Here is a 24,972-nt window from a genome sequence, read left to right as displayed (position 1 = left end):
AAAACTAATATGTCATTTGATAAGGTCGTAGATGTACTGAGGGCCGAAAGAAACTTACCTTCCCTAGAGACAAAGAGGATAAGGGTCGGGGGTGGGGGGGAACAAGGGATGAATGAGGGTTGGAAACGGTCTCGTTAGAAACAAGCGGGAAAAGAGAGAATCCTAAGGATCCGAGAGGTAAACCAAGTACTGTACTCCCGGAGTGAAAAGGACGGAGAGCCCAGGAGCCACCGTAGGTACGTGAGGGACACGCGGGATGGAGGGGCTGGCCTGCCCCGCCCCCAGCTAGTCCCTCCTTCCGTCGCTCGCCCCGCCCCCTCAAAACCCAAACCGGTAACCTCTACCCGGCTGCCTCCCATTGGCTATGCAAATGAGAGAAGTCTGTCGGGACCAATAAGCCGCGGCCACGGCTTGGGGACGTCTTCCGGCCCGCCCCTGCCGCACCGCCCCGCGTTTGCCTCGCGGGCCGAGGACTGGACGTGAGGCGGCGGGGGCGCGGCACGGCGGAGGGGAGGCGGTGGCTGGACGAGGCGGTGGCTGGACTACGCGCTGGCCCCGGACCTCGGCATGGCTCGCCTGGTGCTTGGTAGGCGCAGGCCTCTTCGTCCTGGGGGGGGTGGAGGGGCAGCCTGGGAGACCGGGAATCCCCATGGCGGGCCGCGGACGGGGGAGCGAGCGGGTGCGTGGCCTTGGCCGGGCCCGCGCTGGCGGGGAGGGTCGCTGGCCTGGCCCACGCGGAGGACGCAGTAGGGGAAGCCCCTGGGGCGGTGGGGGAGCTCCGGGGACTGGGGCTGCTCTTGGCCGGAGCCCCCTGCGCGGGCCCTCGGGCAGAAGCGCGGGGCGCGTGGGGAGATGAGGGCGCCCTTGGCGGGGGCGACTTCCTCCCATCCGGGAGGAGCGTGTGCGCGAGCGCGACCGGAGGCGGGAGCCCCGAGACCGGGCTCGAACCCAGGGCGCCTGGGACAGCTCCGAGCGTGGGGCCGAGTGGCCGGTGCCGGGCTCCGGTGAAGGGGCGGTGTTGGGTGGGCCGGGTGTGAGCGAAGGCCGGGAGCTGCCTTTGAGCCCAGAGACCGTCTATGGCTGATCCCTGGCCGAGGTTGGGTACTGGGGGGCCACCTAGCAGGGGGACCTTGTTCTGGGCCTCGAGTGTGTGCGGGAGAGTCACGGGCTTCTCACACTGAAAGTTGTCCTCACCACCTGTTTTATGGAATTCCCACTTGTAAAAAACCTGAACTATCAAAACCCGGTCCTGAAATAAATCCTTCCTAAAGCGGGCCTTACGATGCAAGAGCACTTTAAATGTGGTTGCACTTCTAGCAACCAAACTGAACCCAGACTTTCTGGACTTACGTAAATGTCAGTTTTAGAGACTACAGTAGTGTGGTTGAGGATCCCGTTCCTTCCTGGGCTCCCCTTGGTCCCAGCCAAGGTGCTCTGACAGTGGATACCTGAACACTGTGGATCCAGATAGCAGGGTTTGAGTCCCCCTCTCCGTCACCCCCGCATCTACTAGCTGTGTGGCTGGGAGCTAGTTACTTAACCACTCTGGGCTAGTACTCCATAGGATTGTTCTCAGGATTAAGGAATTTATGTGTCTAAAGAGAGTAAACAAGATCGAAATATTTGCCGTATTAGAAATATTTGCCATATTACCGTAGAGAGAATAGATGAGGGGGAAAGAACTTAGTTTCTGTTCAGTTGCCTGCGAGTGACTTCAGACTATCGCAGTCTGAAAGAGTGTAGGATTCTTACAATTAATTCATTATTATAATAAATGCAGTCAGCCTTTTGAGGCGCCCTCTCGGTTTCTGGATGAGTGCTTTGGGACCATGTACTCTTGCTAGCAGGTGTGGGACAGAGATGTTAGTGACGTGGATTTATAACATCCTTTACTACCCTGGAGGAATCATGGGAGGCCACAGATGGCAAAATCATCTGCTCACATAGATTCTAGACCCTTGGGTGTTCCGGTTTCCCGTCGGTGCTCGTTATCAGCGAGTGGAATGGCCATGTGAGTTTTAGAAACAGAACAGTATTGGTCATCCTTGACCTACTTTATCATCTTAAGTGGGCTGAGGGGTTTTGTGGGGGTAGTTGCTGACTACTTTTCAGCTGTTGGAATTTGTACTTTTTCTAATGCTTCTCTGAGTAGCATGTTTGATTTCCTTGTAACCCTACTAGGTCTTACTGCCTTCTAAGGAACTTAGGTCTTGAACCTTTATCAAGACATTTCCACTGACAGCCATTTATGAGGAGGGAATGCTCCCGTGAGAACCAGGCCACTTTATAGATAAGAAAAGTCCAGCCCCCTTACTGGGGGGGGGGAAGCTCAAGTTCATGTTCTACTGAGTGCCATTAGGCATGACCATCTTTGTACAGAAAGGAGGCCCATTCCTGAGGTAAACAGTCATGGTTCATCCTTTGACGTGGGTGAGGAGGAGAGTACATTGTTTATTGCTGTCCCTGATTGGCATGAGGAGGGAAAGAAGGCAATTCTCCTGCCACAGGCCATAGAATGCTGCTCCTGGGGTTATACTCCTGTAGGCTCCAGTCCTTTGGTTAAAATTTGGGGTTGCATAGCAAGGTACTCTTTCTAATTATGTGGCCTTAGGCAAGTTACCTTTTCTGGTCTCCAAGTCCTGTGCTAAAAATGGGCGTGATGATACACACCACATAGAGTAGATGAGCTACTGGTACACAGTGCTGTGTAAGCGTTATTCTTAGTTAAGCTGGCAGTTTTTGGAGGGTACTTGGACAGATACATATATCAAAATGTTAGCCATACCCCATTCCCCTTGTAAGATTTTCTCTTAAAGAAATCATATTTATTTGAGGAGGGAAGCAGTGTTAGAATTTTTAGCATTGGCCTGTTAACAGAAAAAAAATGGAGACCATCAAATTATGTCAGTAGTGGATTAGGAACATGATACAGCCATTAAAAATGGTTACATGGGGGGTAATGGGTAATCCATAATTACTTATGTAGAAAATGTAACTTATTTTGAGTGAAAAAAGGTTACAGAAGGGAATGTATGTAGTAAGATCACATTTATATAAATTTTTAGGCCTCTGTATAGTGTAGATATTTTAGTTAAGAGTACCCACCAAAATATTAATAGTTCATTCTGGTGGGACTGTTGATAGTTTTTCTTTTTTTGGGTTTTCTCATTTTTGAAACTTTCACAAGGAGCTCAGTATATTGAAAAACTAATAATTCATACAGATTTTTTTTTAAAGAAGATAAACGTCTTTAAACGTATGGAGATCTAAAAGTAGATCTCCATAGCGGATTTTCTAAGACCAGTCTTCCTCTCACGCTTACTCAGAATTAGGACTGTCTCTGCTTAGGTTCTTGATTTACTTGCTTTATTAAATATGTCAAACTCTGTAATCTTTCCTGCAGCACCATCCAGTAGAAATATAACGCCAAATTTGTGTGTAATTTAAAATTTTCTAGTAGCCACATTTAAAAAGACAAAAAGAAGTAGGTGAGATTAATTTTAATATATATTTATCCAGTATATCTAAAATATCACCTCAAGAGAAAATCAATATCAGAAATATTAATGAGATAATTTACTTTTTTCCCCCACCAAGTCTTTGCGATTTGGTGTGCTGTTTACACCTACAGCACACCTCAGTTTGGGGCAGCCACGTGTGGCCAGCGGCTGCCATGTTGCACAGCAGTTAGCAAGGGAGCCTCACTTTGTTTGGCTCGACCTCCATCCACACCCTTTCCCACCTCTTGAGATGGAAGGTGAGATCTTTCGGTTGCAAGCTACCCCCCTCACCGACTCTGGGTTCCCTCCCAGCCTCCTAATTCAGGCATTTTGTTACATTATTCCCTGTACTTTAGCCTCTCCCTCCACATATTTCTTCACTTTGTGCTCAGCTCACTCCCATCTTTAAAAAGAAAGCTTCCTTCTATCCCCCATTTTCTTACTGTCTCCCGCTCTTTCTAAGAAACTTGTTTAAAGAGTTATTGTGTGATTTTCACAGCTTGTCCCCTCCTGCTCTCTCCAGCCCTGTGCAGCCTGACTGCTGCTTACTTTCACTACTGTACCTCAAATGCCCGGGACCCCAGTGACCTCTCTGTCATTATATCCAGTGGACAGTTTGCAGTCGTTCCTACTTCACCTCCCAGTAGCCTTTGTTACTGTTGCTCATTCCGTCTTTCCCCTGGTTTATGTGAAACCACTCTCCTGATAATTCTCCATCCACTGTCCACATTGCAGCCAGAATACTCTATAGAAAGCAAATCTGATCATACCCCCTGCATGATAACCCTTTAGTGGCTTCACATCACCCTTAGTAAGGTCCACAGTTAAGTTCCTGCAATACTAATCATGTCTATCATTCAAAGGCAGTGTTCTCAAACAGTGTCATTGTTATTCATGCCCATGGCATACTGAACATTTTTATCTTGAACACTAAAAAGACAACATGGTTTAATGGGTAGAGCTTGGAAGTAGAAGTCAGGGAGCTGCTCTCCCAGTTATATGTGTGACCACAGACGGGCCGCTTGCTCTCTATCTGCCCTTGTTTCTTTATTTACAAAATAGGGATGATTCCCACGTTCTCGTTAGTAGTGCTGTGCAAAATCAAGTGGATCCAATGCATTTGAAAGTGATTTAAAAATTCAAAGTGCTTTGAAAGTGATTTAAAAATTCAAAGTGCCTTGTAAGTATAAGGTGGAGGATTTAGCAGTAGAACAATTAACACCAGTATACACTTATTCCAGAAGAAGTTTACCATTGGGTTGTTCAAAAAGTTCCATTTGAAATCTCCCAAATTCTGTTTACAAAGTAAGCATGTGAAACTGACTAAGATGGCATATACACACATGCTTTCTTAGAAGACGGGTGAGTCTCTTATAATTCTTTGCATCAAGAGATTAAAAGAAGGAAATTATATGGTCATCTTCATAGATGCTGAAAAGAAAGTAATAGAAGTTTCTTTAATATCATTAAGTTTATCTGTTTCAACCCAAAAGCTAGCAAATGGAAAAATATACCTATTAAAGTAAAAAACGTTCTGTTATTTAGCATTATTCTGGAGATATTAGACAATGCAGTTAGAAAGCAAATTATATATTTTATATAATTTCATATATAACATATATAATTTATGTTGTGTGTCTGTGTATACATACACAGACAAATTTAAAGGAGGTAAAATTCTGACATTACCAATTCAGAAAACTTGGGTTTTTAAAATATTCAGAACTTGTTTTTCTATGTAATTGTTATAATCTGCATGTAAGTTCCCAGAGTAGCAACAAAAATACACTTGGTCCACAGTGTGGCTAAACTATGCTATTAATGATACAGACTCTCTGTCCTTCCTTTATAAGATTGTTCACATGAACATTCTTTCGGAGCTCATCCTGCAACACTGTGAGTGCCTGATGATGTGCCATGGATAGTGTTAGTAGAAAGAAAAATATTTAAACAGTCATTGCCCTTAAGAGAGTCACAGTCTAGTAGGGGAGGCAAATAATTATTTTTCCCATCAATAAGCTTTAATAAAGATAGCGTGCTAATACTGCAGCTGAATAACACAAGAAATACCATGTGGATTATCCAAGGTCACAGAGCTAGATGTAACTTCCCCATTTTCCAGTGCCCTTGCCCATAAAACGGTGACAATAGTACTGCCTCATAGAGTGTGGTTGTACAGAATGAAGGTGTTAGTGTAGGAAAAGCACTAAGAAGAGTATTTAAATCTGGTCCCAAGGCAGCTCAAGAGGTGAGGGTGTGGGCTGTCTGTTACCTTGTTCAGCACTGCACCAGGGGAGTCTCAAATTCCAGGGGCTACAGCAGCAGCCAGGCTGGGGGTGGGAGTTGGGGAGAAGGGGGTTAGGAGAGAGCTGACCCAGGCTGTCCTCTGTGAAGGGCCTTGGTCAGTTGAAAAGGACTTTGGTGGCCCAGGTTTCCTGTCAGCGTGAACCTTGATGTTGATGGTGTGCTTTTTGTTGTTACTCCAGGTCTGATGAGCTGTACCCTCTTTATAGCAGTTAATGGTCTGTATTCGTCTAGTGATGATGTAATCGAATTAACTCCGTCAAACTTCAACCGAGAAGTTATTCAGAGTGATAGTTTGTGGCTTGTAGAATTCTATGCTCCATGGTAAGTATTATAAAATAGTTGTCAGTTATTTATGGTACTTTATAAAATTAAGAAAAATACTACATAAAAATGTAATTTTATTCAGCCATCTCGTTTACCTAGTTTACTGATTGTTTAAGAGGTAGAGGATACATCCATGTAATACTAATAAGAATAGATCTCATAACGGCAAAATATAAATAAATAAAAGAGGTAGAGGAGAGGGAAACTGTTGATTGAGTCTGTTAAAGGGTGCAGAGATTGAGCCAATGACCAAAAAAAATGGTAGAAGTAGCTAATAGTTGCAAGAAAGAAGGAAGGAAAAAACCCGTATAATTTTAGGAAGATACATCTTTATGATGAGGTAAGTGGGGTGAAGATGGAAGAGAAATTAATTTTTTTTTTTTTTTGCGGTTCGCGGGCCTCTCGCTGTTGTGGCCTCTCCCGTTGCGGAGCGCAGGCTCAGCGGCCGTGGCTCACGGGCCCAGCCGCTCCGCGGCATGTGGGATCTTCCCGGACCAGGGCACGAACTCGTGTCCCCTGCATCGGCAGGAGGACTCTCAACCACTGCGCCACCAGGGAAGCCTGGGAAATTGATTTTATGCAGAGAGAATATCGGGCAAAGGAAAGGGAAGAACCAGTGGTTGACTCCATTTTGTTTCTTGAAGAGGGTTGCTTCCAAAAATATGTAATTAGAAAATTTGGTTTGATTTAAAAGCTCTTCTCTTGCCTTACATCTGTTTCTGGGGCGGGGAACAAACTTGTAATTACCGTTGAAATTAATAGCGCCCAGTTTCATACAGCTGACCCTTGAGCAGCACAGGTGTGAACTGCGCCAAGTCCACTTACATGTGGATTTTTTCTTTTTCCAACAAATTTGTACTACAGTGTTACACAATCCACTGTTGGTTGAATCCATGGATACAGAGGGCTGACTGTAAAGTTACATGCAGATTATCCACTGCAGAGGGTCAGCACTTCTAACCCCCATCTTATTCAAGGGTCATCTGTGCAGTCAAAATGCAGTATTGTTTATGTAGTTAAAACCTTTAACGGAAACAAAACAAAAAACCAACAAATACACATGTATAAAATAAAGGCTATAGGATCACAAAGAAAACCTAAAATGTTGGAATAACATTATTAAAATAGCAAAATAAATCTTGATATGATTATGTACTGGAACGTAAATACCAACATCTAACAGCTAGCTACCATAATACTGAAACAGTGGTGAACATAAATGATGTTTAAAGATACCTGCAACAACTATAGTGGTGATAAGAAAATAGCTCTGATTTTTATTTGTGACAGTCACAAGTACTAACCAACTATGATATGTTGTTAATGTTTATAACTGAAGGAAATCCTAAATTTCAATTACAGGTTAATGAAAATAGAGGATTTTTTCTTTCTCCATCAAAGTTCACAGAGCCCCTCAATTTTTATCCACCAGTCCTTTGGGGATTCTTAGACCCCAGTTGAAGAACGCTTGAGTTACAGGGTGTGTTGCTATATTTATATTTGTGGCATTTTGATCTGTCTTTACATTGCTTCACATTGGAATTGAAGGGGGTATATACTCTGACAATCTCCGATTTGAGTCCTTATTTCATTAGTATAAATTGAAATTAAAGAGATACAAAGTCCTGTAAAATTTTGACTTGTGGACTTCTAAGTAGCTCACCTAAATAGGAAAACACACTGTATATGTAGTATGTAGGATCAGCATTTCAGGACGTTTTGCTGAAAGATCCTGACTTTTAAAATATTGGACTGTACTTCCCTGGTGGCGCAGTGGTTAAGAATCCACTTGCCAACACAGGTGACACGGGTTCGAGCCCTGGTCCGGAAGATCCCACATGCTGTGGAGCAACTAAGCCTGTGCACCACGGCTACTGAAGCCTGCACGCCTGGAGCCTATGCTCCGCAGCAAGAGAGGCCACTCGGTGAGAAGCCGGTGCACCACAACGAAGAGCAGCCCCCACTCGCCGTAACTAGAGAAAGCCCGTGCACAGCAATGAAGACCAATGCAGCCAAAAATAAATAAATAAAATAAAATATTGGAATAAGCTTAAGCCCCTATGAAAGGTGATGTTACATAGTGATTAAGAATGTGGGATCTGGAGCCAGGGAAACCTGTCAGGCAGCTTTGTCACTGGGTGGTATTGGGAGGGTTTCTTAACTTCTCAGGCTCTGTTTCATCATCTGTAAAATGAAAATGACAAAGCCTGCTTGCAGGGTGGTTGTGCTGATTAAATGAAATCCTGTATGAAGAGTGCTCATCGTGGTGTTGGCACGTGGCATTGGCTCATTAGATCCTTAGAGACTTAATTAGAAGAAAATATACTTTGTTTAAAAAAGGAAAAAGTCACCTATATAGATAAACTAGCTATGCTGTCTTCATACAATGGGTATTATACAATGATGAAAATAATACAGCTACCTATAACCTCGATGACTGATTTAAACATAACAGATTTCTGTATATATAATGTTATATATTATATTATATATAATATAATATATAATATATAAAGAGTTCTCTGTGTGTGTTATATTTCACGATAATTCTTTTCAAGTACTGGTACCTAAAAGATTAAGATTATTCTTTCTTGTGTTCATGTGACTGTCACTCATTCGTTTTCTTTTATCACCACCTTGCAGTATCAAGTGCTTTTCACTTGTTAGCCATACTAAATTGGAACTACATGTGCATTTTTACCTCTACAAGCTGCTTGTGGGAGCCAAAGAACGTTGAGATTTAGGCACTGGAGATCTAGACTCTAAAACAGTTGCCTCATCTATAAAATGAAAAGTTTGGACTAGATCAGGGACTAAATCAAACCTTAATAGATTTAAGAATCACTAGTAGAACTTATTAAAATACAGGTTCCTGAAACCCTTCTCTAGGAACTCTGGTTTCTTGGGGCCCAAGAACCTGCACTTCGCTAAGCCATACAACTGGGACCACACGAGAGGCATATTTGACCAGATAAACACTAAAGTTTCCACTCAGGGAGAGAGTTATGAATGATAGTGTTTGTTTAAACTCTTTAAATACACTTTAACTCAGCAGTAATTTGGAAGCTTTTTTATTATGATATGAAAGAGGATCATAGTAAAATCAGGACAGTGAGTTCCTTCAGGTCACCGATCATGTTTTTTTAGTGCTCTTCTCCCTGCAGGTCCCCACCCTCAGTGCATGTCTCTCAGTAGACTGTTGGTGAATGTTTCTTGAATTGGGAATCAAGGACTTAACTGTTGCCTTTGTGTTTTCATCCCCTGAAAGGTGTGGCCACTGCCAAAGGTTAACACCAGAATGGAAGAAAGTAGCAACTGCATTAAAAGTGAGTTTCTGAGATGTCCACATTCACCTGTGTATGTTAAAATAAGTTTAATTAAGCAAATGGGCTTAATGTACAATAGGAAGATAATTTGCATATTGAAGCCCACTACTCTTGTTCTGGTGCCAAAATTATGTAGGGAGCAAAGGGATACTGTACATTCTAATTTTTATCTCGTCTGCTTTTATTAATTCTGTTGCCCAGTTAAATGGCATAATTATGCTTAGCCGTGCTGATTCTGGGAGCTGCACAGTTTCCTCACAGGCTGACTTGCATGTTGCCCAGCTTTCCATTTAGGAATGGTTTCCCAGGCTAAAGTTCTCATTGATTCTGTTGGCAAATGGAACCTGGCCCTTTACTATCTTGTCTCTGAGTCTACATCATCAGATGATGGGTTCTTGTGGAATCTGCTCTGGTTGAAAGAAAAATAGATATTTCTTTTATGTTTGCACAGGATGTTGTAAAAGTTGGTGCAGTTGACGCAGATAAACATCAGTCCCTGGGAGGTCAATATGGTGTTCAGGGATTTCCTACCATTAAGATTTTTGGATCTAATAAAAAGCAACCAGAAGATTATCAGGGTAAGGACTTTTCCTAATTACTTCATTCCATTGGTTGGAATTTTAATTTGAGCAGGTAGGTAGAAAATAGGGAACCTGGGACTCTATAACCTGTTGGCCCTGCTACCTGCAAGTTTCTCACCCTCTTCGTGCCTGAATTTCCTTATCTGTCAAATGGTATAGAGTAATTCCTACCTCTTCTGGGTTGCTCTAAAAGATTTAATATGTGTCAAACAGGTAAAAGTTTTTTATTACTGTTTATACTAGGTTAGGCCCACGGGCTTAGCAATGGGAGAGTAGTGATGTTTCGTGCTTCCCTCTTTTTCGTTACAGTTTTTAAAAGATACTAGTTACTGAATATTTTATAGTTAGTAATATTTAATAAGTTTCTGTGATTACTTAATATTTGAAAAGATCTGCAAGTGTTTTCTTGCTCTGATTGCTCGTCCCTTCACTGGGGCGGGTCTAGCATATCAGCGTGGAAAAAGAAGAGTCCTGTAATTTGGAAGTCAGTTTAAACTATTGCTATTACTATGGAGTATTTTGCCCATGAATCTTTATGCCTTGTAAACATGTATAGTATCTGAATATTAAAGCTATTATTTAATCTTTTAAACTATTGATAATAAAGAAGTCCCACAAGTTCTTCATTTTATAGACAGTGGTCAGTTGTATCTGCTGTGAGTCACTGAGGCAAGTGGGCAGAGGATCTTGGCTCAGACTCCCTGTTCTTTTACAGAATCGCCTGTTATTTAAGATGTCACAAAGCATCATATTTAAGACAGTCGGAATTGCTAAGTTGAGCCATACCCAGGGTCCAATAAAAGTATTGGGCGTAATGTATTTAAAGTTTAAATTATGGCTCATTTGATCTTTTTTTAAAAAAGATTTTGTTACAAGGGGCATGTAAGTGACTAAACTTAGAGTCTGAAATCTTAGGTTTTGCTTTATGTGAGAGGAACAAGTTTTCAGGGTTGGAGGGGGGGAGAATCAGCATCACGATAAAAACAGAGTGACTGTTGTCTCATCTGTACTTGGTGTCCTGCATTGTATCCAGCGGATTGAGAAAACATTCTCAGAAAAGGGAATGTGAAGGGAGCAGAGAAACCATAGCATGAGCTTTGAAGACAGCCTGGCCTGGGTTTAACTGCTGGCTAAACAGAATACCTTATCTCTCTGGATCTGCTTCTTGGTTGTAAAATGGGGATGTGAAAATCTGTTTTAGGCTACTGGAAGCTTTACTGAAATAGTACATGTAAAGCATGTAACTTGGTAAATGTCGGTGTGGTTGGTACCTCACCGAGATGGGGGTCAAAATACTTGGGGATGAGGCCTTAGACACATCATTTCTCCTAGACTCCCCAGCTCTAAAGTTCCATAAGATGATCAGTTTTCTGACTAACCACCTGCTTTTCTGCTTTGGAATATAATTTGTTCATTTTGCTAACTTGTAAAAATGGAATGTTTAGAGCAGGGGTTAGCGTTTGTCCTGCTGCTTGTCTTTGTAAATGAAGTTTTTCAAAACACAGTCACACTTGTTCATTCATATGGTCTATGCCTACTTTCACACTAAAACAGCAGAATTGAGTAGCTGCAGCAGTATGGCCTGCAAAGATGAAAATAATAACTGTTTGGTCTTTTGCAGGAACAGTTTGCTCACCCTTGGTCTAGAGTGAGAGAACCCTCTCTGTCTTTTTCCCTAGTGTATTTCTTTTTTTTTCTCTCTTTTTTTTTTTTATATTTTCACTTTAAAAAAAATATTTATTTGGCTGCGTTGGGTCTTCGTTGCTGTGCGCAGGCTTTCTCTAGTTGCAGCGAGCGGGGGCTACTCTTTGTTGCGGTGCACAGGCTTCTCATTGCGGTGGCTTCTCTTGTTACGGAGCACGGACTCTAGGCCTGCGGGCTTCAGTAGTTGTGCCACGTGGGCTCAGTAATTGTGGCTCGTGGGCTTTAGAGCACAGGCTCAGTAGTTGCGGCGCATGGGCTTAGTTGCTCCATGGCATGTGGGATCTTCCTGGACCAGAGATCAAACCCGTGTCCCCTGCATTGGCAGGTGGATTCTTAACCACTGTGCCACCAGGGAAGTCCCCCTAGTGTTTTTCTTGATTTGGTATATTTCCAGGTGGAGATTGGTGGTGGAAGGGGCACTGGTTCAGAAAGTGGAGGTGTCTGCAGTAGGTAAGGAGCAGAAGGCAGTTTTGTGTTGAGGTCTTGCCTTTCTGTCTCAGGAAGTGACATACTTGGTAATCTCAGCCAGGATGTAGTGCAGGATGATCTGAACACACTCCGAATGCTGCTGTTGTGTATTTTCTTTCTAATGTCAAGTCTGAAGCGTTCTCAGAAGTTTTTAATCTCTTCCTGGGCAGTTTGATTAGAAAACTCTATTTTTAAGAAAGGAGAAGAAAGAAGAAACTTTCTAAAAAGATTTTGTTAGTTTTGCCTTTAAACTCTGAAGATAGTCTCAAGGCATATATTATCCATATAATAGTCCCCTAACTTCTTCTTGAGCACATAGTTTTTGGTAAACTTCCAAAGGCTATTGTCACTATCTTTAATATGGGGCTTGTTACTTCCTGTATTAGGAGTAAGTTCAGCTACAGAACCTAAAAGCCCAAAATAAGTGTTTTAAGCAAGGTAGAAAACAGTGGATTGCTTTCCAGTTTCTTAGCTTCGGACCCCTCGTATCCTACTTCTTATTATCTCATAGAAATAGTTTTTCCATTTGCCTCATTTGGTACTTTGTGTTTAGAAATTTCCCCTGCTCTCTTAACTAGATAACCTTCTTTTTCATCTGTGTACGTGTTATACATTCAGTAAACATTTGTGAACTGTTCTCAATAGTAGATGGTATTTATGGGTGAACAGAATGTCCTCGTTCACACTAATAACCTAACACTGAAGAAGAGGATTTAGTTTTTCCCAGCGTAAAGTCTAGCAGGAAATACATTCTGGAAGAAACTGGCTGTCTTAAAGATACACGTGGTGTTAGGTCTGTTTGAACATCAGATGAAGCTGACAGGTATGTAAAGGTTCACGTCTTCAGGTAGCATCCGATGTAGGCTCCCAGCCCGCCCGCCCCTGCTCACTTGATGGCCCGTTGTCTTCCCATAGGTGGCAGAACTGGTGAAGCCATCGTAGACGCTGCTCTCGGTGCTCTGCGCCAGCTCGTAAAGGGCCGCCTTGGGGGCAGGAGTGGTGGATATAGTTCTGGAAAACAAGTAAGGCTGTGTATAATGTCAGTTTTTAATGTGGCATGATCTTTAAGCCTGACTGTAAACTCCGCGTAGAAGATAATTACTTCTTAAAATATTTTAAATTGGTGGACTTTTGGTTAAAAAGTAATAGGAGGATGACTCCCTCCAAAAGGGAGTCAGACACCCAGCCTACTCGCGTGGCCCCTCAGAATCACTGTCGCCATAGCCAGTCCTAGGGCATCCGCCACAGCCGCAGGCCAGGAACCACGGCCCGAGATGGCTTCCTTGGCCCAGGGCCGAAGTACAAGAGTTTGGCCTACAGTGGGAGAAAGAGCCCCAGTCTGTGTGAGTGGGAATCTGGCTTCCATGGCGTTTGTAGTTCCAAAGTGGAGAGAGGGAGACCAGCTCTACTCCAGGTCAGCTTTGGGCAAACGTGGATGAAATTTGTATGACCTCCTGGCCCGTGTCTGTGGCAATCAAGCTGAAATCCCTGGGCATCTTTACATAAATGGACAGGGAAGAAGATTCCTGTTCTCTGGGTTGGTATTACAGATTCCCGTGTGTGAAATGTGGCGTAGTTACGTTCTTGCGCAAAGGCATTGAATTCTCCCTGGTACACACAGGCACACCTCGTTGTGTTGCACTTTTTACAGAGTGAAGGTCTGTGGCGACCTTGTGTCGAGCAAGCCTCTTGGTGACATTTTTCCAGCAGCATTTGCTCACTGTCGCATTTTGATGATTCTTGCAATATTTCAAAGTTTTTCATTATATTTATGGTGATCTTGATCGGTGATCTTTGGTGTTACTATTACAAAAAGATTATGATTTGCTGAAGGCTCAGATAAGGGTTAGCATTTTTCAGCACTGAAGTATTTTCTGATTACTGTATGGTCCTTGTCTTTTAGATACAATGCTAGTGCACACTTACTAGACTACAGCATAGTGTAAACATAACCTTTATGTGCACCAGGAAGCCAAAGCATTCGTGTGAGTTGCTTTATTGCGATGCTCACTTTATTGCAGTGGTCAGGAACCGAACCCGCAGTATCTCCAAGGTCTGCCTGCGTGTGTACACACAGCCCTTCACTCTTTTAGGAGGCCAGTGAGACTAGCTTCTTTAGACAGACTCAGAGCTTACCAGAGATTTCATGATTTTGCCTTTTATTTCAGACTTAGACATTTAATGAGCACAGTTGTCTTTCCTACCCCCATGGCTTTTGGCCCAGGCAACGGAAAGCATTGTATCGATTCTGACTGCTTTGTGGGTTTAGCACTGAAGAAAACTCTTTGAAAAGATAAAAGGATTAAATGTTATTTTTAGCTTTCTTAAATGGTAGGGACTTTATGAAGAGGTACTAACTGGATGTCCTGGGACGAACCAGCGCTGTTCTGAATTAGAATGGTGTTATTAAGGTGGTTCTTTGAGCCATGCTGAGGTTTCTCTTAATGAAGATAGCAGGGGGGGTGGAGTTCAGATACACGTTCCATATTACACTGAGTGTACTGCTAATTGTTTGAAAGTAAATACTGCTTGCCAAGTAAAAAGAATAATATTAAGGAATGTCCCCAATCTGAGTAAAATAGTTTTCAGTTGAAAGAAGAACTCAAAACTTTTAAGTTGTAGAAATGATCATTGTTATACATATATTTAGAATAGGATTAGTGTTCGTTTGGGCCAAGTTGTAACTTAAGGTTTAATGTCACAAATGACAGGGTAGAAGTGACAGTTCAAGTAAGAAGGACGTGATTGAGCTGACGGACGACACCTTTGATAAGAGTGTTCTTGACAGTGAAGATGTTTGGATGGTTGAGTTCTATGCTCCTTGGTGTGGACACTGCAAAAAGTAAGTGCTTTGTACCAGGTGCTTTTTTAAGTCAGGTGCTTTTAGTCTGTCCACGTGGCTCACTTTGAAAGAGCTGAATCGGGTCATAGGTAACCTCCAGGATCTCCTCCCCAAAAGCTCCGGCTCCGAATGAATGTTAAACATCGGCATTAGGGCCGAGTGTTTCCTCTTGTCATATTTTCAGTGATTAACAGGGAGCCGGCATCCAGATTTGGGGGGCGTGGTGGACGAAGGACCAGGAAGTTAATGTGAAGGGGGCATCATGCCTTTCGTAAAGCTACACACAGAGTGTTTCCCAAGTGTGATTTAACCGGATTGGGCAGAAATGCACACACCAGTTAAAGTATTTGTGCCTACAGTTAAAATACACTTTTAAAGCGCAGGTATTTTTCTACAGTCTAGAGCCAGAATGGGCTGCGGCAGCTACAGAGGTAAAAGAGCAAACGAAAGGAAAAGTGAAACTCGCAGCTGTGGACGCCACCGTGAACCAGGTTCTAGCCAGCCGATACGAGGTGCGTGTGCTTACGAGGCTGGTGTCTTTGTGAGGTGCCCTGTGTTTTCACCTGCTACACCATCTAGTGCTCCTGGGCTCTCAAGGACGTGGGAGGGGGGAGGCTAGCCGTTTTGTGATGACGAAATTAAATCGTTTTACTGTTGTAACAAGTGAATCTGGCACTCAAGACTGTTGGGGGCTTTTTAGTTTTGTTTGTTTTGTTTTCAGTATCGCACTACCTCTGTGTTTAATGTGAGCCCGAGCTTTCTCAGGTTATTCGTACAGCTTTTGAAGTTGGTTCATTTGTTCTAGAGCACATAGACTGTGTTAAGTATATATCCAGGGTTTGAATAAGATTCGGCTAAGCCTGGCAGTGAGACTGTTAAAACCCCCTGATTAACAGACCTCTGTGTGCTGTCCCTTACACATCGATGCAGGCCAGGGAATATTTTTGTTACATTAAATTACCTATAAGGTAGTTTTAGAAACCATAAAGATCTTATTTCTTATGAAATGGTAATTTGATTTGTACTCTGATATTTTTTAATAGATTAGGGGATTTCCTACAATCAAGATATTTCAGAAAGGCGAGTCTCCTGTGGATTATGATGGGGGACGGACGAGATCCGACATCGTTTCCCGGGCCCTGGATTTGTTTTCTGATAACGCCCCGCCTCCTGAGCTCCTTGAGGTAATTAAACCTCTTCAATCACTTGTAGTAAGGGAAGCTTTTCCAGGCTGATGATAGAGGATATTAAAGCAGTAATAGCTTGCTGTCTTTTCCAATAAGCTCTTTCTCTTCTCTTTTAAAATCTCTCTTTAGAGTGTTTTTGTACTTTCAGATGGGGAAAACTTGTCTGAAAATGGCTGCCCGTCATAAGTTTTAGTGCCAAAATAATCGCACTGTGAGCAGAAGTGTACCTTAGCGTCTTAAAGATAGAACGAATCCATTCTTCCATTTATCGTTCTCAAAACACTAGCTAACGTTCTTTGAGCACCTGACCATGTGACAAGCACTGTTCTGGTGCGTCTGTGTGGACTTTCTTCTCCTCTGAACACTTAGAGGTAGATACTGTTTTTAATCTCCATTTTAAATATGGGGACACAGGCACAGAGGGCCTCAAATTCATGTAAATATACGATACGTGTAAATGTGTCTTTTTTATCTGTCTAAACGTCTGAATGTCGTAGCCAGGCTACGTGCAGGTATTCTGACCGTGTGTATATACAAATGCCTCAGCACCACCGAGGATAGATGGCTGAGGGATAAAAGCAGAAGTCTTCACAGAACGTCTCGTGGTGTTTCTGTAACGCACACAGAAGTGTTACTTGGGAAGAAGCTTATCTAGCTCTTGAGTTGCTTTGCTCTTAACGAGAGTGACGGCGCTCACGCCAGCTTACCTCTGGGCTTTGTGTCACGTGGCCTTCCAACACCCTGTCTTCTGCGCCCCGCAGATCCTCAGCGAGGACATCGCCAGGAAGGCGTGCGAGGAGTACCAGCTCTGCGTCGTGGCTGTGCTGCCGCATATTCTAGACACGGGTATGGCGCGCTGCTTTCCATTCGTTGTGCTGTGTTCCTCGCTCTGAGAACGCTTAATTGACAGATTAATTTTACCCATTCCTTTATTTTTACCTTAAAATTTTTTTGTCCGTTTACATCAGGAGCTGCAGGCAGAAATTCTTACTTGGAAGTTCTTCTGAAGTTGGCAGACAAATACAAAAAGAAAATATGGGGGTAAGTTATCGAACTTCTAGTGTCGTCCGGGTGGGAAAGTGCAGCGCTGTGCGAAAGCGGCTCCCTCTGTGTCTTCCATAGGCTCTGTTCCTGTGCTCACTTTGGCATGTTTTTCTATTTAGGATATAAAAACACTGACCACCTAGGAGGAAATGAAGTCATGCAGGACTCTTATTTATAACACGCTTATTTGTACCCCAGCACACTTTTTCTTAGAGGAATCGTGTTCTGATGGCGGTTGGGTTCTAGGCTAGCAGGCAAAAACGCCATTAGTGACAGTTCAATTCTAGCACAGCCTTGAAGGCTAGATAAAGAAAGCAGAAGCAGAGGTGTGTACCCTCTCTGAGTGAGGGCCGGACGCAGGCAGATGTTTAAAACAAAGCTTGTCTCTGTTTCCATGGTATTAATAATCTTTTTGCTCCATGTCGTCCGTATCCGCTGCTGTCCCAGGCACCACGTGTCCCTGCTGTCCCTCTCACAGTGGCCTCACACCGCCTCCGTTAGTCCAGCAGGTGTTTACTGTGTGCCTGCAGAAGGCTGTGTGCCCAAGTTCCTTATTCTTCTCCCTTGTATGAGTGGAGGGAAGAGCTTTTTTTGGTTTGTTTTTTGAGCGTTTTCTCCTTTTTTTTCTTGTGGCCTCTCTGCGGGGCATGCGGGATCTTACCCCGACCAGGGACCGGACAGCCCGGGAGGCCCCAAGGGCAGAGATGTGGTTGAGCATTTTTGTATGTATTAAATAATGGCGCATCCTTAACTTCTAAAAAGAAGTTGTTACACTGCTAAAGTACATGCTTAATAACCCAAACGACGTTGGTAGGATTTCAGGTAACAGAGAAAATTCATCAGGTTTGTTGGACAGTATTTTGGGGACTGAGGGGAAAAAGAGTCCTAGAGATAGACCAGTCTGTTTGGGGGACTTCCGGGGTTAGGGTCTAGGGAACATAGGAGAGGAACTGTAGTTACTTCAGAGCACATCTAGAACACATTATTTTAAAAACTAATCTTGAATTTTTCATTTATTTTTTCACCTATTTCATTCAAAAGATGTGTAATCTTTTGTTCTTTAATTGTTAGTCAGGTTCTGACTAACTCAAAAGGGATCTTTGCCCTAAAAACCAATCTGCTTTTCTAGGTGGCTGTGGACAGAAGCCGGAGCCCAGTCTGAACTTGAGAATGCGCTGGGGATTGGAGGGTTCGGGTACCCCGCCATGGCAGCTATTAACGCCCGCAAGATGAAATTTGCTCTTCTGAAGGGATCGTTCAGTGAGCAAGGCATTAATGAGTTTCTCAGGTAATTCCTTGCTTCTTTGAGTTGTTTTTGTTTTGTCTCTTTGTTTGGTTCTATTGTGGTAATTGGTTCCAAATTAGATTTATATAGACTAGGCAATAAATGGAATAGTTTTGGATTTCACATTTCAGAGAATTAACGTTTATAAACTAGAGCTTTGGAGTCGTCTTCCTGTGCCGTGGAAGTCTTCTACTTAGTGAGTGATACTAGCACATTCCTCCTCTCGGGCCACCTTGCCATTCTGTGCACTTGGCATTGGGCTTGTCCTCATTCTCATAAAGGTCTCATATGGGCTACAAGCAGTCCCGTCTCACCCACTCCCACCCTAGGATGCTTTGTACCCCTGACTTCAGGTGATAGAGTTTCTACCCCTGGGCACTGGATTTAGAATGTAGTTATTTGAAAATGAGTGCGCTTACTGAAGTGACTCCAAAACGTGCAAACAATATGATAGGTTCTCAAACTCAAAACCAATTTACAGAGCTTGCTAAGCTGCCCTGTTGTTCAACTCATCCTAAAACTGACTTAGTCGTCATTTAGGCAAATACAGAATGTTAACCCATACTTTTTCTTAGATTTGTGGTGATTTGATTAATGCCTCTTCCCTATTAACTGTGAGTTCCACAAAGTTTGAATCTTTTACACAAAACTTCACCCCTAGTCACCACTGTAGAGCCTGGCTGGTAATAAGCTCTTGTAAATATTTATGAATGAACGATTGACTTCTTGTCTCTGGAACAGTTTCAGTTAGGAAAGGCATCCCTACCCTCAGGGACATTGGCAGGAAGACTACTCATAAGTGTGCTTCATCCTTTTCCAACAGCGAATTCCAATCTAGAAAACCTTAGAGCTCTGAGTATAGGAGAGTAGTAAGTAACCTTGAGATTAAGCCTCTGCACTCACGTAAAGTATAGAGGAGGTAAATGCTTCCAGGAACAATAGCATGTTGTAAACTTGAGACAGTTACTTTTGCTTGAGATCATACAGGTCACTGGTTCTCAAACTTTGTGTCTTGGAGTTAACAGAAAACCTCAGATTACCAGTGGAGAAAAGTCTGCGGTAATGAATAGGAAGGAAACAAAACGTGGCAGTATGCTTGTTTCTAGCCACATGTGAGTCTTCTTTTCTAAGGAGACTGAACTTGTACGGAGCATGTCACTAGTGAGGCGACTGCTTCCAGCTGGCCAGGGTGGGGCCTGGCAGAGAGCTGGCGGGTACATCTGCTTGGTGGCGAGAGGCACCAGTGTACGTACTTGAAAAACCACACACCTGCCACGTTCTGCGTGGCTATTGGAAAACCAAGGACAAAAACCATCAGTGCGTATACGCAGGTCGTCAAACAGCCCATAGAAGTTAATGGTAACAGTGAAGCTAAACTAACAATTTATAAATGTAGGGGCAGCAGTTGGACACTGTGGTCAACCCAAGGTGACATTAGTGGTTTCTGCATCTTTCCTTAAGAATGTCATGTTATGGGAGTTCCCTGGTGGTCTAGTGGTTAAGATTCCGGGCTTTCACTGCCATGGCCTGGGTTCAGTCCCTGGTTGGGGAACGGAGGTCCTGCAAGCTGCACGGCGTGGAAAAAAAAAAAAGTCATGTTATGTTCTATTGGAGTAGCAGCCAGAAAAGGCAAGTATATAATTGTGCATTACGCCCCCAGAAGTGAAAAAGGGCTTGAGTCATATATTGGCTTGGCCAGAAAGTTCGTTCACGTTTTTCCGTAAGATGTCAAGCGAACTTTCTGGCCAAGCCGGTATCTGCGTTCGTGGCCGTTCAGTTTGAAGGCGGTGGCCATGCTTCTCCAGGCTTTCTTAGTTAGAAGAGAGATCTGTTAGCGTTTAGCCTAAAAGGAAGATGGAGCCAGAGGGCAAGTGCATAATTGAGCAATTAAAAAACCTTTTTTGTTATTTTTTAAATGATGATTGAACTCTCTGCCCTCAAGGTTTTGTTCCTTTTTGAAGGTTTGACATCTTTCCTCTAGTCTGTTTGCTTTTGCCGCTGACGTTATTAAGTAGGAAGCTAGAGGCTGATGTCCGGAGATAATAAATAACCTGATTAAGGACACAGAACTAGTAAGAAGCAGAACTGCTGACTTTTTATTACATACATGGGTTTGTGTTTCCCACATAAACCAGAGCCTGGATTGTCCTGTGCCTTTCCCTAGTAAGTTGAGCCGTTCTGGCGGAGGTAGTATCCTGCGTGTGACACAGGTCTGACTTATTGCGCTGAATACCTCTGTTCTACCCATACAGCACAGTTCATGCAATGGTGGTGAAGTGGGCTTTTACATATTTATAATCCTGTTTTCTGAATGTAACTGGTGTGTGTACATCAAGGTTGCTCAGCGTGGGCGCTCTCAACATTCTGGGCCGGGTAGTTGTCTGTCTTGTGCATTATAGGATGTTTAGTAGCATCCCTGGCCTCTACCCCCGGATGCCAGCAGCGTACACACACACACACACACACACACACTCAGTGATTTTTGAGTTGTGACAATCAAAAATGTCTTCAGACATTGCCAAATGTCCGCTGGGGGCAAAAATTGCCCTCAATTTCAGAACCACTGATACACATTGTCAAATATGCCAAGTAGCCGAAAGCAATGGATAAAATTACCCAGTTTTCCCACTATGCACAGTAACTATTGTCAGACACATACAGGAAACTTGATGTCCTGTTTGTTTTTCTTTTACCCATATTCTTTTTTTTAATCGAAGTATAATTAATTTACAAATGTGTTAGTTTCAAGTGTACAGCGAAGTGATTCAGTTATGCATGTATTTATCTATATATGTATTTTTCCATTTCTTTTTTCCGTTATAGGTTATTACAAGATATTGCGTATAGTTCCCTGTGCTCTTCAGTAGGACCTTGTTGTTTATCTATTTTATATATAGTGGTGTGTAAATGTTAATCCCAAACTCCTAATTCTAAGCACCCTTCACCGAGGATATCTGGAGGCTCCTTTTATAAAGAAGCCTTGCTCACAGTCTGGTGATCGCCTCTACATCCTTCCAGGGAAATGTTTATCAATACCTGCCAAAGTCAAAACCTAACACGCTGTTTCGTGGTACAACTCTTCTGTCTGAAAGCTTGACATATGTGAAAATTGCCACCATCACCTATAGATCATTGAGGGGGCCTGTGGTGCCTGTGGGTTCTGCTTCCTGTTAGAAATCTGAGAAAAGGATTTCAGTTTTAAGGTACCATCTTTCAAAAAGCCTTTCTAAAGTTAGTGTGGAATTTTGTTAATCAAGTGTTAGTGTTGGTCTAGACCATGTTCTGGGTCAACTTTGATCGTTTTTACACACTTAAGTTGTATTTTAGCAAGATATGTTTGCTATTTTGTTTTAATTATTGGTAGTACCTGGCTTTACCTACTGCCAAGGCCTTAGTCAGGAATGTCATTATATTGTCATCTGATTACATTGTTGTCCCTGATTGAAAAGATAATACTGTTCATGAAGTGCTTTTCCACGGAGAGAGGTGAGAAATGCCTCTATGCAAACATAGCAGGGAGTAGGGAAATCGTTATTTTTGAAAAGTTGTTTCTTCATCTGCACCAGCAGTCAGTCGTTAACACCCGTGCTCTGCTCATTTTCCCCTAAGGGAGCTGTCTTTTGGGCGTGGATCTACAGCACCCGTAGGAGGTGGGGTCTTCCCTGCCATCAGCACCAGAGAGCCCTGGGACGGCAAGGACGGCGAGGTGAGTCCCGGGACCGAGCTGTGTGTGAGCAGGACTTGCTGTCGGGGCTTTGGTCCAGCCCCTTACTTTCCCGATCCCTGTACATCTTTGCTACTTGTAAACAAGACCTTTGCATCACACCTAAGCCTTGCCGTGAGCATAACCTGAAGAATCAACCTCACGGGCCTTTCGGGGTGTTCTTTGTCGCAAGACCCTTCATCCCATCCTCCATATTACACGGTGCTACGTGACAGGATATTCGCGACAGAGACACCGAGATAGATTTCAGTGAGGTTGCTTTCCTGTTACCTGTAAAGTGAACATTTAAGCTAGAATTCATTAACTTTGAGAGAAGTACAAAATTGTAGCTTTGAAATTAGCATTTATTCCGGTACACTTCTGCCCAGCCCCCTCCAAAGGACCAGTTAAATAGCTGTTAGTTTTCTATCTATATAATAATAGGCAAACTTAAAAGCAGGAGCTGGACTGGGGAGAAACTTGTGACCAGAGCCCCTCTGGAAGTTTAGTGCTCTGTAAACTGAGATGCCAGACTTCCAGGGTCGCCCTGTCTGTGGTTCCGCGTAGACCCTGCAGGGCCTGATGGTGGCTTTCCGTTTTACAGCTTCCCGTGGAGGACGACATTGACCTGAGTGACGTGGAGCTCGACGACCTGGAGAAAGATGAGTTATGAGAGGTGCCGTACAGACTCGGGTTTTCTTTTCTTGGGAGCGGATTTTCCAGCAGTGAAGGAACGTTCTTTCCAATCAGATGGATCTACCAGTGGCCTTTTTAACCAAGAAGTAACACTGATTGGTCATTTGAAAACACTGCAACAGTGAACTTCTGCGTCTCAAGAAAACAATGAAAAATTCTGTGAATTGTCACAGCCGGTGAATTGGGTTGTATTCTGTCAAATAATATTTTGAAGAAAACTGATGGGCTGTTTTAGCGTTTTTCCCTCCCTCTGACTGCTGCTTGAATGTTCTTAGAGGCTGTTTCTTACATACCAAGTTTTTTAATGTGATCCTTTCCTTTGAATATTAATGGCTTTTTTCCATTAAAGAATAAAACTATTTTGGACAATGCCAATACATGTATGAAATTAGTGTCCACATCCTAAATTCAGTAAATTAGTACTATGAAGGGATGACCTTGATGTCTCTCCTCCCTGTAAACCTGTGGTTCACATGACACCATCTGGATGCCTGCCACCACACAGATTTTACACGTGTCCTGCAAGGCTGAGTTTCAACTGTAAGTGTGAAACGTAAAGCGAGCTTATATAGAAGGATGAAAAACAATGGTTTGTCGAGTGAGAACTGCATTCCACCCCCACTGTCTTGTCTTTGGGCCATCACCAGCGACTACTAGGGTATACAGCTGGTTATACAGTTAGCCCACGGTTTTTAATACGCTATTATTAAACCCTCACAAAATGTCCCTTAAGACATGAAATAAGCGGCAGGTTAGCAGTTTATAGGAAGTCCCCATTTATGTAAAACATTCAGAAAAGTGAAGCTTTGAATTCTGTTAGCATGTAAATGAAGAGACAATTCAAAGGATTGAGAACATTTCTTTATTGTAACTTAAAAAAAATAAATACAACTGTAACTAATTTTTGTGAGCAATATTTCTCTAAAAATTTAAATTCTGTAGGATACTTAAACTCTTCTCTGGCTAAAGGAAAGAAGTGTCTGTGGTAATTTGCACAAATATGCAAGTTTAGCGGTGCCGGCTCATCTTTCTAGTCAAGAAGACCAAGGTCGATGTGGAAATAGACATAAGGAAAGTAGTCTTGGTTGCTGAGTTGCAATCCAGGGATCTCCACGGATGCCTGCAAAAGACATGGTCACGTTCTAAGTGCATAAACTCGTTTCTTACTTTTCTGTTTGAGGAAAGCTCTCTAGGTATTGACTGTATTTTCTGCCCCACAGTCCGCCCCCTACCCCAAACACACACACAGCCTCTTGTTAAACTTTCACATTTGTGAAGTGTAGATTTTCCTAACAGTCTGGCAGGTACCACTTTTGGAAAGTACCTCCCACGTGGAGAGGCTGACCTTACTGTAGAAAGGCAGCTCTTTCTGGATAAAAATATACCTACATCCAATATACTTGCGGCTGCAACTTCATCGAGATGTCTGAAGACGGAGTTCAGAACCTCTCTTAAACGTTTGGTGGATGACTTCTTTTGAGGCTGGAGGAGAACCGCCTGGAAGTTCACTGGCAATCCATACCTGTTCAAAGTGTAGAGGAGTTACTGCAGATATGAGTAAAATGAACCTGACACTGTAGTAAGAATGAAAAACGAGGCAACATAGCTCAGGAAAAGAAAACTCGAGTGGAATGTCTGCGGTCAGAAGTGAGACTAATTGTTAGACCCCTGTGCATGGAAAGATCTCTAGAATATGCTCGCCCACTTCTGATGGTGACAGCTTTTTGACTATAGAGCCACGGGGTCTCCGGGGCGTGTGTCATCAGGTGGTGAGGGGTCAAGCTGAATGGAGGCTGTTTGACTAAATATTCTGACTCCAAAGCCTTCGTCTAAAACCCAGCTTAGCTGACATACTTTTCTCCACTGAAAAAAGCAGCATACGCACACACACGCAAATCTGGTTTATCAAGATTGTGGATTCCTTTTGCTGAGTTTTGGGAGGACAGAAAGGACTTTAAATGGACTTTGTATGCATGAGTACCTTTGAGACCGATTGCTGGCAGCT

General features: G+C 43.1%; 2 protein-coding genes across 5 annotated transcripts in view; one reads left to right on the top strand and one right to left on the bottom strand.

The window, feature by feature from the left end:
- Nucleotides 1–446: 446 nt before the first annotated feature.
- Nucleotides 447–23,868, top strand: PDIA6 (protein disulfide isomerase family A member 6). Of its 2 annotated transcripts, none has more exons than XR_004352748.1 (13): nt 447–586; nt 5,987–6,128; nt 9,400–9,457; nt 9,909–10,035; nt 13,126–13,232; nt 14,922–15,052; nt 15,450–15,564; nt 16,096–16,236; nt 17,001–17,085; nt 17,208–17,280; nt 18,413–21,771; nt 22,178–22,274; nt 22,876–23,868. XR_004352748.1 is itself a non-coding variant. In XM_032652544.1 (13 exons), exons 1-13 carry the CDS (start codon nt 568–570, stop codon nt 22,942–22,944), a joined length of 1,323 nt encoding a protein of 440 aa, XP_032508435.1. In that variant the 5' UTR covers nt 447–567; the 3' UTR covers nt 22,945–23,868. The 2 variants fall into 2 exon arrangements, 1 of the variants encoding a protein (XP_032508435.1); XM_032652544.1 differs by having other exon boundaries at nt 18,413–18,571.
- Nucleotides 23,507–24,972, bottom strand: part of ATP6V1C2 (ATPase H+ transporting V1 subunit C2) — a 64,654-nt gene continuing 63,188 nt past the window's right edge. For 2 of the 3 annotated variants that reach the window (XM_032652550.1, XM_032652549.1), the window contains 2 exons: nt 24,357–24,489; nt 23,507–24,087 (listed from right to left, as the gene is read on the bottom strand). In XM_032652550.1, coding sequence (XP_032508441.1) covers nt 23,998–24,087; nt 24,357–24,489 — 223 coding nt within the window. In that variant the 3' untranslated portion in view covers nt 23,507–23,997. The remainder of the gene's footprint in view (nt 24,088–24,356; nt 24,490–24,972) is intronic. The other variant, XM_032652548.1, reaches the window with a different exon arrangement.

The sequence above is a fragment of the Phocoena sinus genome, chromosome 13, assembly GCF_008692025.1.
Source record: "Phocoena sinus isolate mPhoSin1 chromosome 13, mPhoSin1.pri, whole genome shotgun sequence".
Lineage (NCBI taxonomy): Eukaryota > Metazoa > Chordata > Mammalia > Artiodactyla > Phocoenidae > Phocoena > Phocoena sinus.
This window is presented reverse-complemented; position numbering and strand designations above follow the sequence as displayed.

Bases quoted from the DNA above. Each gene is read 5' to 3' on its own strand.
- PDIA6 (XM_032652544.1), top strand. The intron at 6,129-9,399 runs GTAAGTATTATA...ATCCCCTGAAAG, and splicing joins GTAGAATTCTATGCTCCATG to GTGTGGCCACTGCCAAAGGT. The intron at 15,565-16,095 runs GTGCGTGTGCTT...ATTTTTTAATAG, and splicing joins TTCTAGCCAGCCGATACGAG to ATTAGGGGATTTCCTACAAT.